The sequence below is a fragment of the Nicotiana tomentosiformis genome, chromosome 4, assembly GCF_000390325.3.
Source record: "Nicotiana tomentosiformis chromosome 4, ASM39032v3, whole genome shotgun sequence".
In the NCBI taxonomy this organism is placed as follows: Eukaryota; Viridiplantae; Streptophyta; class Magnoliopsida; order Solanales; family Solanaceae; genus Nicotiana; species Nicotiana tomentosiformis.
The window spans coordinates 19,124,583-19,141,544 of NC_090815.1; the positions used below are offsets into that span (position 1 = coordinate 19,124,583).

General features: G+C 39.2%; 1 protein-coding gene across 1 annotated transcript; it reads left to right on the forward strand.

The window, feature by feature from the left end:
- Positions 1-265: 265 nt before the first annotated feature.
- LOC104092922 (putative late blight resistance protein homolog R1B-14) lies at positions 266-16,224 on the forward strand. The gene is made up of 3 exons (XM_009598622.4): positions 266-546; positions 13,277-15,488; positions 15,973-16,224. The coding sequence occupies exons 1-2, from the start codon at positions 382-384 to the stop codon at positions 15,461-15,463; spliced, it is 2,352 nt and encodes a 783-aa protein (XP_009596917.2). The 5' UTR covers positions 266-381; the 3' UTR covers positions 15,464-15,488; positions 15,973-16,224.
- Positions 16,225-16,962: the final 738 nt, after the last annotated feature.

The window sequence follows — 16,962 nt, forward strand, 5'->3', positions numbered from 1 at the left end:
ATTCATTTTGTTGCATATATCCATCCAAGTAAAGATATTTAAATGGAACATATCTTGGTGAAATCTCTGTTGGAGAACTTGTTGAAGCTGTCACATGAAGATGCGAATTTGATCGCAGGTGCAGAGAGTGAGTTTCGAGTTCTCCGCGAACTAGTTGAACTACTTAACGCCTGCCTTATCGAAGTTGCAGAAATGAGAAGGACACATCAATTGAGAGAAGATTTGAGCATGCGCATTATAACTGCAGTATATAGATGTGAGGACGGCATTGATAATTTCCTGGTTCACCAATTGAAAAATAAATGGCCAAAATTCTTAGATTCTGACCGAGGGAAAAGAATAATCGAGAATCTTTCGGTAGAGATCGATGGCCTCCTTGACATGATGATGCCATATTCTTCACAATCTCTTCCGTCGACGTCCAGCCAAAAATATATTCTGATTTCAAATACTCTACGTGATGTCAAGCCTACCAAGGTGCTTGAGCGTTGGATGACTGAGATTAAGAAATCTAACCCTTTCAATTATGTTCCAAGACCGCTAGAGGTAAGAAATGCAAAATTACTTTTTGAGTAAGTTTGGATTAACTCACAAATAGCTGATAAATTTAAAGTGCTAATTTTTTTTTTACCGATATATATAAAAAAGTGTTGATAAGCTATTCTTTTGTTAAAATTACTAAAATATCTTGAGTTTTTTTCAAAGACTATAAATTAAAAAATTTCTTTGTAAAGAAAAGAATTAACAACGAATATAGAATGAAGAGAAGTGAGGAAATTTATTTTGGTAAAAGTATTTTGTGAATTAGAAAATATTATTAAGAATAAACTAGTAAAAGTGTTGGTCAAACTAGTAAAAATTATAAGTTGGGGTGACCAACTTATGACTTATTACTGATTTTAGCTTACTTTGAGTATTCGTCAAACGGTTAAATAAGTCAAAATATGTTTATAAGCCAATTTAACTTGTTTATAAGATTAGCCAACCACTCTCTTTTCTCTTTTTCCTACGCACGTGTTATTTTAATTATGAAGCATATTCCATATGCTATAAAGATTTGTAGCAAATGGAATACAATTTTCTATAGCAACATCATACAGTATACTCATCCTTAATTTTGTCTAAAGTTAGCTTTCGCCTAAAACAAAAGAATGAAGCAATAGTACACTTGAGAAACAAGTGCGGAAACACAAACCTCTTGCCCTCCCATAGACGCTGTTTTTTGCCCTCCCCATTGAATTAGCTATCTCAAGAGAAATTAGTTAAAGGTCAGTGGTGGTAAAATGATTAAAGAATATAGTTATTCATTCATATTATTCATTAAAAATGAGTTGGATAATACTTTTTAAAACAGATCAAATAAGGATAATATTTACCCGAAAAATTGGATAACGTTAAATTTAGGTATGGCTCTAAGGATACGTAAATTTCTTTGATACAAAAATAACAATACTGGTAAATTGAATAAGTTGAGACGAAACAAGCACAAAGAAACCTCAATGTATCAGAGAAAATGATGTGTTTATTGCCGTGTGTCTTTAGCTCACAAGGATGCTCCCTTTTATAATAGAGGGTCATTGCTTTATCTATAACAACATAATAAAATAATGCATATAGTGGAGGACCCATGATGATTTGTCTCTTCTTCAGTTCTCGCCAAGATTCTCTCACTTGGTGCGATTGTAACGGCTCTTGTCTCCGAGCTTGATACTGGCTTGAGCTCGGTATTAGATCGAGCCCCCGGTCTTGGTTCGAGCTCGATTCTGCCTTGGGGCATCGATATTCGGGGCGAGTGTTAGTCGGTCTAGGCATCTTTGATGAACTACGAATTATCTCGTAGTTCGATTTGGATATGGGCTCGACAATAATACCGAGTCTTGTCGTTGATCGGTCTATTGGCTCGAAGCTCGACGTCCCTACTTCGGAATTCGACTGAGCTCATCATGTAGATATCCTTCAATCGAAACATAGTTGTCTCGACCGGTCTTTATGACTGAGGATCGATTTTGACCGTACACAGATAGTCCCCTCGTTTCTCGGAAAAAGATATGGCGAGAAACGATATGATTTCCCTACGGCTCGATCAAATTTATGTTGTTGTTTTTATCGATCCCGACCATGACGTATGTGATAGCTGTCCCATCGGCTCAATTTTACCGAGGCATTTAATACGTGTCAGACGGTGGTCGGCCACCGCTGATACTGAACCGTCAAGCCTCAGTCTATAAATAGCCTTTCCATACAACCTTTACCACTTTGGCGCCTTCTCTTCTTCCAAATTCTCTTATTTATCCTCTCCATTTCGTTGCTTCAGAGCCGCCTACACCAGAGCTTTGGTGTTGTCAATTTTTCACTTTCCTTTGCATTCTTTCCTCTCGTATTAATGGCAAAAACTTCCAAGGACTCGCGGCCGTCCGATGATAAGGCACCGGCAGAGCCGTCCGTTCACGACTATATTCCTGGCCCGTGCACTCTGAAGATTGACTTTAAGATTGACTATGTCGAGTGAGTGCTTGCTCGAAATTGTAGTAAAAGTAGCTCGTAGGCTTAATAGTCGAGTGAATGTTTTGAACTTTCGAACTCGAAATAATGTAGCCCGTAGGCGTAATGGTCGAGTGAGTGCTTGCTCGAACTCGTAATACAAGTAGCCCGTAGGCTTAATAGTTGAGTGAATGTTTTGAACTTTCGAACTCGAAATAATGAAGCCCTTAGGCATAATGGTCGAGTGAGTGCTTGCTCGAACTCGTAATAAAAGTAGCTCGTAGGCTTAATAGTCGAGTGAATGTTTTGAACTCGAAATTGTACTCAAAATAATGTAGCCCGTAGGCGTAATGGTCCAGTGAGTGCTTGCTCGAACTCGTAATAAAAGTAGCCCGTAGGATTAATAGTCGAGTGAATGTTTCAAACTTTCGAACTCGAAATAATGTAGCCCGTAGGCGTAATGGTCAAGTGAGTGCTTGCTCGAACTCGTAATAAAAGTAGCCCATAGGTTTAATAGTCGAGTGAATGTTTCGAACTTTCGAACTCGAAATAATGTAGCCCGTAGGCGTAATGGTCGAGTGAGTGCTTGCTCGAACTCGTAATAAAAGTAGCCCGTAGGCTTAATAGTCGAGTGAATCTTAATTCTGGTTGGACAATAAATCTCAAGTCATAGTACATGTGGTCATGTTTTGCGCCTTTGTTCGGGCCAATCTACATGAGCATGGTTCGTTTTGACCATTTTGGCTCTTACAATTTTTCCTGTTGGAACCCTATTGTTGTGAAATGACTTTCTTGCATCTGAACTTGATGTATTTGAGGGCATGATGCCCCCTCCCCCCCCCCGATATTCGAGGTCGAATGGAAAGAGGCATCAGATACTGTTAAAAGTGCAGCACGATCGGATACTGTTAAAAGTGTAGCACGATCGGTGATTGCCTCATTAAAAAAAACCTTGCCGAAAAACCCATTTGGGATAAAACCGGTCTAAGGGAAAAAGAGTGCAACACGTTCCTTTAGGCGAAAGATCCACCTCAGTTCTTGTTCGGACTTCTGCAGGGGTCAGTTAAATGAATATTGAAAGGTCGTACCTTAGCAGTAGTACCGTTTTAGATGTGATACATTCCAACTGCTTGATAGCTGTTTGCCGTTTATGATGTCGAGCCTGTATGATCCTTTTCCGACGTTCTCGAGCACCTGATATGGTCCTTCCCAGTTCGGTCCTAATTTTCCTTCGTTTGGGTTCCGGGTATTGACGGTGACTTTTCTTAACACTAAGTCCCCGGGCTTGAAATGGCGAAGCTTAGTTCTTCGATTATAATACCTTTCGATTCGTTGCTTTTGGGCGGCCAATCGGACGAGGGTAGCTTCTCGTCCTTCGTCCGATAATTCGAGGCTGGTGTTCATAGCCTCGTTATTTGATTCTTCCGTCATGAATCGAAATCTGGGACTAGGTTCACCAACTTCGACTGGTATCAATGCTTTGGAACCATATACTAAGGAGAATGGGGTCGCCCCCGTACTGGATTTTGATGTTGTCCGGTATGCCCAAAGGACTTCGGGCAGAATTTCTCTCCATTTTCCCTTAGCTTCGTTCAACCTCTTCTTCAAGTTTTGAAGAATAGTCTTGTTTGTTGATTCGGCCTGTCCGTTCCCACTGGGATGGTACGGTGTTGATAGTATCCTTCTTATTTTGTGATCTTCGAAGAATTTTGTGACTTTGCTGCCAACGAATTGCTTCCCATTATCGCATACTATTTCGGCGGGTATCCCGAATCGGCATATGATATGATCCCAAATAAAGTCTATAACTTCTTTCTCTCTTATTTTCTTGAATGCCTGCGCTTCAACCCATTTAGAAAAATAGTCAGTCATAAATAAAATTAATTTGGCTTTACCTGGGGTCGATGGCAGAGGGCCGACGATGTCCATTCCCTATTTCATGAACGGCCATGGGGATAGGACCGAGTGAAGTTGCTCTCCGGGTTGATGGATCATCGACGCAAACCTTTGACATTTATCACATTTACGAACAAATTCTTTCGCACCTTTGCCCATATCGATCCAATAATACCCCACTCTGATCACTTTTCGAACTAATGCGTCAGCACCGGAGTGATTCCCACAAGTGCCCTCGTGTACTTCCCGTAGGATGTACTTGGTATCTCCCGGACCCAAGCATACTGCCATCGGTCCATCGAATGTCCTTTGATATAGTGTTCCGTCTGTGGCCAACGTAAATTGAGCATCTTTAGTCCGTAGGGTCCTGGAATCTTTATAGTGTGGTGGGAGCTTTTCGTTTTTTAAGTATTCAATATACTTGTTTCTCCAATCCGAGGTTAAGCTAGTAGAATTTATCTCGGCGTGCCTATCTTCGATTACCAATCTTGAAAATTGAACGACAGTCCCCGAGTTTGAATCATCTACCTCGACCGACGATTCCAAATTAGCAAGCGCGTCGGCCTCATTATTCCGTTCTCGCGGAACATGCCGTAGAGTCCATTGTTTGAAATGGTGCAAAGTGATAAGCAGTTTGTCCAAATACCTTTGCATTGTACTTTCCCGAACTTCGAAGGTTTTGTTTACTTGACTCACCACCAGCAAAGAGTCATAATTAGCCTCAATGACCTTTGCTCCCAAGTTTCTAGCTAGCTCGAGACCTGCAATCATGGCTTCATACTCGGCCTCATTGTTAAGTAACCTGATAGTTTTAATAGCTTGCCTAATAATGTTGCCCGTGGGGGGTTTCAAAACTATGCCTAGCCCGGACCCCTTTTTGTTCGAAGCCCCGTCCGTAAAAAAGATCCATACCCCCGACGATATACCTGATTTTAACAGGAGTTCTTTTTCGGCTTCGGGTACGAGGGTTGGCGTGAAGTCGGCCAAAGTCTGCTAAAATTTGAGACTTGACAGCCGTACGGGGTTGATATTCGATATCGAACCCACTGAGTTCGATGGCCCATTTGGCCAATCGGCCTGATAGTTCGGGCCTATGTAAAATATTACGAAGTGGGCAGGTGGTCAATACGCTTATGGGGTGACATTGAAAATACGATCTTAACTTTCTAGAGGCGCTTATTAGCGCAAGTGCCAATTTTTCTAAGTGAGGATACCTAGTTTCCACTTCTCCTAAGGTCCGACTTACGTAATAAACTGGAAATTGTGTACCTTGCTTTTCTCGAACCAGGACACTACTTACGGCAACTTCTGATACCGCCAAGTACAAGTAAAGTTTTTTGTTGGTTTTAGGAGTGTGAAGCAGTGGTGGGCTCGATAGATATCATTTCAATTCCTGTAATTCTTGTTGGCATTCCGGTGTCCAAGCGAAGTCGTTCTTCTTTTTGAGTAGAGAGAAAAATTTGTGACTTCGATCTGATGATCTTGAAATGAATCGGCCTAAGGCTGCAATTCTTCCTGTTAACCTTTGTACGGCTTTCACGCTGTCCACGATGGTGATGTCCTCGATGGCCTTGATTTTGTCGGGGTTAATCTCGATTCCCCGATTTGACACCATGAAGCCGAGGAACTTGCCCGAACCGACCCCGAAATCACATTTTTCGGGTTTGAGCTTCATGTTGTATTTCCTCAGAATCTCGAACGTTTCCTGCAAATGGGCAAAATGGTCCTCTGCGCGCAGGGACTTAACTAGCATGTCATCAATATAGACTTCCATCGATTCACCTATTTGTTCTTCGAACATTTTATTTACTAAGAGTTGATAAGTGGCTCCTGCATTTTTTAGCCCGAAGGGCATTACATTATAACAATATGTTCCATATCTGGTCACAAATAAAGTCTTTTCCTGATCCTCCGGGTTCATCTGAATTTGATTATACCCGGAATAGGCATCGAGAAAGGTGAGGATCTCGTGGCCGGCCGTGGCATCGATCATGCAATCGATGTTGGGCAGTGGAAAGGAATATTGGGGCATGCTTTGTTCAAGTCCTTATAGTCCACACACATTCTAAGTTTGTTCCATTTTTTAGGCACTGCAACCACATTGGCTAACCATTCGGGGTATTTTACCTCTCGAATGGACCCTATTTTGAGAAGTTTGGTTACCTCATCCTTTATAAATGCGTGCTTTACCTCCGATTGGGGTCTTCTTTTTTGCTTCACCGGTCTGAACCTAGGGTCCAAGCTCAGCCGATGCGTCGTTATGTCCGGTGGTATCCCTGTTATATCTAAATGGGACCAGGCAAAACAATCGATGTTATCGATAAGAAATTGAATAAGTTTCTTCCTAAGTCCGGGGCTCAAACCCGTTCCCAGGTATACCTTTCGTTCGGGCCAGTGTTCGATTAGTATGATTTTCTCCAGTTCCTCAATTGTTGATTTAGTGGCATCGGAATCATCGGGGGTCACGAAGAATCGAGGGATCCATTGATCATTATCTTCTTCGACGTTCTGCTTACCTGGCTGGGTCGAAGCCGATGTCTGTGATTTCTATTTGGCGTTCTGTTCTTCGATTGTATCTCCTTCTGAACCCGTTCCTTTTATCAGTGAAGACGAAGATATTGATTTTGCTTCCTCGACGACGAGCATTTCTTTTGTGGCCGGTTGTTCTCCGTACACTATTTTGACACCTCTCGATGTTGGGTATTTGAGGACCTGGTGTAGGGTCGAAGGTACAACCCTCATGCTGTGGATCCACGGCCTTCCGAAAAGGGCATTATATCTCATATCGCCTTCGATCACGTGAAACTTTATTTCCTGGATGGTTCCGGCCATGTTTATCGGTAGGATTATCTCGCCTTTTGTGGTTTCACATGCCATATTGAATCCTTTTAGAACCAGAGTGGCGGGTACGACCTGGTTCTGCAGGCCGAGCTGTTCTATGACCCTCGATCTGATGATATTGGCCGAGCTACCTGGATCAATTAACACACGCTTAATCTTAATTTTATTCATGAGTACGGATATTACTAGTGCATCGTTATGGGGTTGGATGATTCCCTCTGCATCTTCATCATTGAAAGACAAAGTTCCTATGGGTGTGTAATCTTGAATTCAAGATCGCTTTTCCCTCACAATCGATGTTTTAGTGCATTTAAGCACTGGTCCCTGAGGGGTATCGATGCCACCGACGATCATGTGAATGATGTGTTGCGGTTCTTCTAGCTCGTTTTGCTTGCTGAAGTCCTTGTTCTTGAAATGATTCTTCGCCCTATCACTTAGAAATTCCCGAAGGTGCCCTTTGTTAAATAAGCGGGCTACTTCCTCTCTTAATTGCCTGCAATCTTCTGTTATGTAGCCATGGGTGCCATGATATTCGCACATTTGATTGGGATTCCTTTGGGCAGGATCAGTCTGCAAGGGTCGAGGCCACCTGGTGTCTTTGATGTGTCCGATAGCCGACACGACGACGTATGCATCAATGTTGAAGTTATATTCCGATAATCGAGGAACTTCTATAGGATCAGCATATTTATCAAAGTCGCTCTTGCTCATAAGTCGTCGAGAATTTTTCCCTCTATCAGTCTTTCGACTGTTCCGAACTGTATGATATGCTGAACCGTTGTTCGCCCGATCTGTGACGTACGGTTGATATCGGTCTCTGTTCGACCTTGGTTCTCTGTTGATCTCCCTCTGGATTTTAGTGGTTGTGTGGTTCTGATACACAGGTCCATACGGAGCTCCCAATTGATCGTCCTCGACCCTGATTTTCGATTGATAACGGTTGTGTACATCTGCCCAAGTTATTGCTGGGTACTCGATCAAATTTTGTTTCAGCCGACGTGATGCTGTCGAACTTTGCTCGTTCACCCCTTGGGTGAAAGCTTGTGCGGCCCAATGAGTTGTGACCGGTGGCAAATCCATACGTTCCATTTGAAATCGGGATACGAATTCTCTCAGCATTTTGTTACCCCTTTGTTTTACTTTGAAGAGGTCTGATTTCCTTATTGCAACTTTTATGGCACCAGCATGTGCTTTTATGAACGAATCTGCTAACATGGCAAAAAAATCGATGGAATTTTGTGGTAAGTTATGATACCAGATCATTGCTCCCTTTGCGAGGGTCTCTCCGAACTTTTTCAACAACATGGATTCGATCTCATCGTCTTCCAAATCGTTGCCTTTGATGGCATATGTATAGGAGGTGACATGTTCGTTAGGATCGGTCGTACCGTTATATTTGGGAATTTCGGGCATACAGAATTTTTTGGGGATTGGTTTTGGGGCCGCACTCGAGGGAAAAGGCTTTTGTATGAATTTTTTCGAATCAAGCCCTTTTATCTTTGGCGGAGCCTCCGGGATTTGATCGACCCTAGCATTATACGTTTCCACTTTCTTGTCGTTGGCTTCGACTCATTTTGTGAGTTCCTCGAGCAGTTTAGCAATTTCAGGAGCGGTCCTCGATTTTTGCTCGTTTGATTTCACTATGGCGGGCTCCGTTCTGGGGTGACTTCTTGAAGAAGTGGATTGGAGTTTGGCCTGCTTTGCATATGAGTTTGGCTCTGCAACTGAGCTATCGCTGCTTGTTGGGCTTGTAGCATTTCAAAAATCATACGCAAAGCTGACCCTGATTTCCCCCATGTTGTGGGTGTCTCGGGCTGCGGGTCGAGCACCGCCCTGAATGCTTCTTTCCGGTTCAGAATGCTGATTCACCTCCAGAGCTATTTGTGAATTAACATCCAATGGTACTTCAGCTTGAATTTCGGGTTCCTCGATTCGAGCCTCGTTGCCATCGTCAGGTAACCTTCGGGCCCCGGGGGCCATGTTGTTGGTTTCATCTTGAATGACGGCTTCAAGGTCGATAGGTAGGGCCATTGCTGACTTGAAGTTGTAAGCTTGAGTATACTGTAGATTTATATCAAACAATCACTGTTACCCTTAGCCCCATGGTGGGCGCCAAACTGTTTACCCGAAAAATCAGATAACGTTAAATTTAGGTATGGTTCTAAGGATACGCAAATTTCTTTGATACAAAAATAAAATACTGGTAAATTGAATAAGTTGAGACGAAACAAGCACAAAGAAATCTCAATGTATCCGAGAAAAGGATATGTTTATTGCCGTGTGTCTTTAGCTCACAAGGATGCTCCCTTTTATAATAGAGGGTCATTGCTTTATCTATAATAACATAATAAAATAATGCATATAGTGGAGGACCCATAATGATTTGTCTCTTCCTCGATTCTCGCTAAGATTCTCTCCCTTGGTGCGGTTGTAACGGCTCTTGTCTCCTAGCTTGATACTGGCTCGAGCTCGGTATTAGATCGAGCCCCCGGTCTTGGTTTGAGCTTGATTCTGCCTTGGGGCATCGATATTCGGGGCGAGTGTTGGTCGGTCTAGGCATCTTCGATGAACTACGAATTGTCTCGTAGTTCGATTTGGATATGGGTTCGACAATGATACCGACTCTTGTCGTTGATCGGTCTATTGGCTCGAAGCTCGACATCCCTACTTCGGAATTCGATCGAGCTCATCATGTAGATATTCTTTGATCGAAACGTCGTCGTCTCGACCGGTCTTTATGAATGAGGATCGGTTTTGACCGTACACAGATAAAAACCATATTATCCACTTAGAAAATAGATAACCAAAAAATAAGTAATGGGTTTAACTTTACATTTGTAAAGCCTCAAATTGGGGGAAACTCAAATTGGTAAGACTAGGAATTCTCCAAAAAATAATCACACTCAAAAAATCATGGATAATATGAATATTCATATTATCCGCAGATTAACTCGTTTTTTATCTGTATTCGACTGAACCCGCCTGTTTACCGCCCCTAATTACGGCTATCAAATAGGGAGTGAGACAGACAGTAGTTTACTCTCTCTCCGTTGTGGAATTGAAGTAATAAGATCATTGAATTTTTGTTGATTAGTAGTAGGTACAGCTTGAAGAGACGCACGTGAGATTTTGGCTCACTTTTGTAACTAAATATTGTTTTAACCAATCAAATTTAATTACTTGTTTCCAAATCTACCCTAGCTCCATAAATGATTGCCAGAGCATGTTTGGAAAGCCATCTAAAAATTAAATTTGTGTATAATTGGATGTAATTACACAATTTAATAGCATGTTAATTTGAGTAATTACATGGAATTGAGTGTAATTGAATGAATGTAATTGCATTTCCAATTTTCAAGACAGAGATGAGAACAACAACAACAACAGAAAAAAAATTCAGTTTTATCCCACAAGTGGGGTTTGAGGAGGATAATGTGTATGCGCACCTTACCTTTATCTTGTGAAGGTAGAGATGCTGCTTCCGATAGATCCTCGACTCAAGGAACAAGGAAAATAAAATAACAAACAGTGGCAACAATAACAAACAAAAATCCAGTGTTATCCCACAAGTGGGATTTGAGGAGGATAATGTGTATGCGGACCTTACATCTACCTTGTGAAGGTAGAGATACTGCTTCCGATAGATCCTCGGCTCAAGGAACAATGAAAACAAAGTAACAAACAGTGACAACAATAATGCAATAGCAGCAAATGGCACAACATGTAATAATAAAGAACCAAGAATAAGAAAAATACACAAATAGTACTAGTACTACTGGTAAGACGAAGAGACACTAACGACTACATGTCAACCTTCCACCCTAATTTTCGATCTCCGCTCTTTTCTATCGAGGGTCATGTCCTCGGTTCGGTAAGCTGGAGCAATAACATGTCATGCCTAATCACCTCACCCCAAATACTTCTTTGGCCTACCCCTATACTTCCTTAGACCCGTCATGGTCAACATCTCACACACCTCCTAACCGGAATATCTATGTCTCGTCTTTGCACGCGCCCGAATAATTAGTGATAATTACACCATGTAATTACAATGTGACTTTTTCAAATTCATTTTTCTACACTACTTTTTTCTTCTCATTTTCCAACATTCCAATTCCGGGCGTGTATTTCTTTGTTTTACTTAGTTGTGCTATTAAATATTTATGAGTTTTTGTACTAGCGCAGTTTTAACACTTGAATCGTTTTTTCATTACTTTTCCCTTATTTTTTTCTTTAAAATCTCTTCCAAATAGGAGGATCTATAGTGTTTCCACGCTTTGCCTCCAGCGTTACTCAAACTCAGGACCTAACGGCCGTGGGTGAAAGTGTTTTACCAACTGAGCAAGTCTCACTTGTCTGGCTAGTTTCCCTTGAAGATAAATTTACATCATGCAAATTCACGTAGACGTTTAATAGTGTAGCAAATTAAACTTCCCTTCTAATTGGAGTAACATTCATTAAATTATTAGATGAAATTGTATCTTACATAATTATTCAATTATTATTATATTTTACAGATAAACATTTATTTTAAATACCTCATAATGAATAATATTTATATTTTTAATTTGCATATATTTGTGGCATAATAAAATTTATCTACATGTCAATTTTAAAAAATTATTTAATTATTATATTTGTACAACCAAACATGATAGTAAAAAATGCATTTAATTACGTTCCGACGTGCAAACATGTTATTGTAATTAATATACTATGTAATTATCAAATTATGTAATTACTACTTAATAATTACATAGTCGTGTAATTACACATGATTTTCTAAATATACCCTAAAAGTTTCTCAAGAGTGGTTTATCCTTATAAGGAGAGACAAAGGGTAAATAAATGGAATAACCCTTAAAATTTAAGCTATTAAATAGTTTTCTGAATATATGCATGATTAATGTGAATGATTATGTACTAATTTCGACCGATACGGAATTTAGCAGAATTCGGTTATTTTTTAAGCTACACCATATTATGAAAGAAACACTCATATTTGTAGGTATAGGAATTTTATGAGATCATGAAAAACATTGGTTAATGGATGAGTTCGTGTGTAAATTTAGTAAAAAATGGGAGAGTAGTTACAAAGCAATTGTGGCCAGTTGTGAGTTAGTGGGACTTATGGCCACTTCTCAAGATCATGGATAATGAAAATTAATAAGAGATCATAGCATAAAATAATTTTAATATTATAATACTAAAATATACCAACATTCTCCCACTCATTTTACAATAAAATAAAAAAACAATCAATGCTCTTATGGATAGGCTTTAGTGTATATATAAACCTCCTTTAATGTTTCGGCTTGTGACACAACTTCGATGTGATTTTAAATGTTACACAAAACTCCCTTCTTTCAATCTGTATGTAAGATAACTATATTGTAAGGAGTAGTAAAAAGAGAAAACCTGCTCCTTTATGTGCTAGTGCTATTCTATCTTATTAATATAAAAGTGAGTTGCTCTAGCGGTAAGCACTCTCACCTCCAACCAAGAGGTCTTGAGTTCGAGTCACCCCAAGAGCAAGGTGGAGAGTTCTTGGAGGGAAGGTCTATCGAAAACAGCCTCTCTACCCCAGGGTAGAGGTAAGGTCTGTGTACACACTACCCTCCCCATATCCCACTAGTGGGATTATACTGGGTTGTTGTTGTTGTTACTCGTTTCATAATGAATTATATTGGACTATGTTGTTTAATGAATACAACACGAAGAATAAGCTTGCAACATTAAGGTAACGATGCCACCACACCAAATTGGTCGTTCCATAAAATGACACTTTTCGTTATTACGTAACAACAGATTTAATAATACGATACAATAAAATTAAATAACATTCAAAACAAATATTGTATCTAAAGTAATACTAATAAGATACAATAAAATATACCAACATTCTCCCACTCATTTTACAATAAAATATTTAACAACCTGTACAAACGAGCTGGAGTTCAGTTTGCAACTCAAACATAGTCCAAAGGCCAAGGCTTGGGACTTCTCTTTTTAATTCTAATTCAAAATTAATAAAGAAGATTCTGTTTAATCTTTAAAGGGTCCTGAGTCAGAGGATGACGAAGTGATCGGCTTTGACGAGGAAGCAGAAGTAGTGATCGAGCGACTTCTTAGAGGATCGGGCTATCATGATGTAATTGTTCCCATTGTGGGTATGGTCGGACAGGGCAAAAGCACACTGGCAAGAAAAATATATCATGATACTCGAATTTCGCATGAATTTTTCAGCTGCTCTTGGATTACCGTCGGCCATTTAGGTAAGGTGAAGGATATCTGTCTTTCTTTTCTCAAAGGGCTGATCACCACAAGAAGCTGGGAACAATATGAAGATATGAATGAAAATGATTTACAGGAGATAATACTTGGTATTTTGGATAAAGGAGGTAGACGTCTTATTGTCTTGGACGACGTACGGACCACTGATGTTGTTGATTTCTTCAGAAGGATTTCTCGAGAAGATGGGAAAGGTCACCGTATCCTGATGACCATTCGCATGCGCCACGTGGCTATTATTACCAATTATGCCGATTCACATCCTCATTATCTGAAATTTCTGACTCCAGATGAAAGTTTTGAGTTGTTAAAAATGAAAGTTTTCGGCCGGAGAAGTTGTCCTGATCATGAGTTAATCGAACTTGGAAAAAGAATCGCACAAAAATGTAGTGGAATACCAATTTTGGTAGTGATAATTGCAGGAGCATTAAGAGGTTGGAGGAGCCAAATAGAATGGCAAATATTCGAGGAAAATATGGTGGAACATGAGATGAATGACGATGACGACAGTACAACCATGTATCAATTTGTAAACCAGAGTTACGATCATTTGACTGAGGAAATGAAGTTGTGCTTCTTGTATTTCAGCGTCTTTCCGCGAGGATTTGATATCCCAGCTTGGAAATTGATCCGCTTATGGATTGCTGAGTGCTTAATAGAGTACAACCCATCGTCATCGCTTGAGGAGAGAGCAGAAAAATGTTTGCAAAGCCTCGTCGATAGGAATCTAGTAATGGTGATCCAAAAAAGCTCTTGTGGTCATATAAAAACATGTCGTGTTCATGACCTTTTGCACGAGTTTTGCAAAGAGGAGGCCAAAAGATGGTCTTTTCAACAAGTATATGAAGATATTGGCAGTAGTATACCAGAGACTACTCGTCAATTGTGTGTTCAATCCTCTGTTCTGAATGATTTTCTCTCCACAAAGCCATTAGGAAAGCATCTTAGATCTTTTTACTGTTTTACCTCAACACAAAGTCAAATGAGGTTGTCGCTAAGTGACATCAAACACATCACCAAAGCCTTTCCATTGCTTAGGGTTTTGGACTTTGAATCCGGCCATCTTGTTTTCTCCAAAGAGTTTCTCCAGTTATTTCTATTGAGATATATTGCTATCTCAGGTGACTTCAAGGTTATTCCTGTACCCTTAGGTAAATTCTTATATTTACAAACTCTTATACTTAATACATCAAATTCCACCCTTGAGATAAAAGCAGACATATGGAAGTTATTGCGGTTGAGGCATCTTCACACCAACGTCCCTGCAGAATTGCCGCTACCTCCTATCCCAACAGGTGAAGCTTCTTGCCTACAAACTCTTTCTCTGATTACACCGAAAAGTTGCACGAAAGATGCCTTTGCAAAAGCTTGTAATCTCAAAAAGTTGGGTATCCGAGGGAATATGGAGGCTTTCCTTGAAACTAGCAAGGGTGGATGGCAAAATCTTAAAGAGCTATGGTGCCTGGAACGTTTGATAATATACAATGATGGTTCATACTCTCGTAAACCTTATCTTCCTCCATTTTTCAAGTGTCTACGCACACTGAAGAAGTTAACTTTGTCTAATACAATGTTTGATTGGAGCGAGGCGGATATACTGGGGCGGTTGGAATGCCTTGAGGTCCTGAAATTGAAAGAAAATGCATTCGAGGGGATGTTATGGAAGGTGAAACGAGGTGGTTTTAATGAACTCCAGGTCTTAAAGATTGAAGGGGCAGACTTGGAAAATTGGGAGGCTTCAGAATATCATTTCCCACAACTTAGGCACCTTGTTCTTAAATCTTGTGAAAATCTTGAAGCACTGCCATGTGAGCTGGCTGATGTACCTAGCTTTGAAGAGATGAAGCTGGAAAACACAAGAAAAGCAGCCAAATCAGCGAGAGAAATAGAGCGCAGGAAACTCATGAAAAGCATCAAATTCAAGCTCACGTTATCGCCCCCTGATACTGAATAGATAGATGGTCACATGCAGTTGAAAGGTTAGTAGAATTTATTTTTTTTCCTATTGAAATGACTTACAATATATATTCATGTCCAGCTACTGCCATTACTATTAGATATACCTTTGAGACTGTATCATTATTCTTATTATGGTTGTTTCTTCCGTCATCTATATTTTCCGTTGATGGTATTGATATATTATCTCTTTTCTGTCTTGATGAGCCGAGGGTCTATCGGAAATAGTCTCTCTACTCTCTCGGGTAGGGGTAAGGTCTGCGTACACACTACCCTCCCCAGACCCCACTAGTGGGATTTACTGGGTGGTTGTTGTTGTTGTTGTTTCTTCCATGATTATTTCATTCTTCAGAGTCAATATATAAAGGTTTGAGTGTCCTTTGCATCAATAATATGCATGTCTACATGAGTATTCCTTCTTTTAATGTATATATGTTGACTTATATTGCACTATATATAGTAGATGGAATATTGTGAATGATTTAGTGGTTTCTTTCCAAACGACAGAGATTACCTCAGCAGTGATAACTATATATCCGCAACACAGCTTTCTCTCTCTTCATGCCAGAAATCAAGCTAAGGTATGATGATGCTCTTTGATAAGGATTAAGGAGTCACCGCATTTCATGTTCTCTTTCTAAGTTGTAATAAAACTGCTCCATCTTTCCGTTTCTGTTGTGTCTATTGTTTTACTTCTTTATTGCTTTCTCTGCATAAGCATGGATATTGTTGAAAGACATGTTATTCCTTTTTTCTTTTTCTTGCTTTGCCATAAAAGACATGTCATTCCAACTAGATAAACTACTACAAGCCTTGTTTCTCATTATTACACATAGCTACATTATAATTCTAATTTTTCTAAAAGATTATACCCGTAATCTTAAAAAGAATAAGTCCTTCACAAACTTGACTTGATGTCATTAAAGTTGAACTTTGTTATTTGATGAGTTATATGCAAACTTAACTATGTTAAAATGATAGATTACTTTTTAATATTTAAATAATATTTTCATTTTCCAACTTTTATTTTTTGTGATTCCATATAGTTGCTCACATTTTTTATTTTTTTATTTTCTTCATTTAGCATAATTGTGCTATTATTCTAGTTTTGAATCTACTCCTAATATTAGATATAATAAATTATCAATAAACTTAGCATATAATGAGTGATGTCATTAAAGTAGAATCTCATTGTACTTATGTATTTCTTTTCTTTTGAATTATATTAAAACTTATTTTATGTTATGTTATATTTTACATAAGAGTACATGTTAATTTCTTTTTGGATTTTGAATATATGTTCATATAACATATGTAATTTTAATTTGTATTATTGATTAAATTAAAATATTATTAATTTGAAAAATATATATCAATTATTTTTACAATATTAGTTACAAATATATAATTATTAATTAATATATTTTCAAGAAATAATATCTATCTTAAATGTCAAATTTAATACGTATTATTTATAAAGGCATATATTTGTTCAAT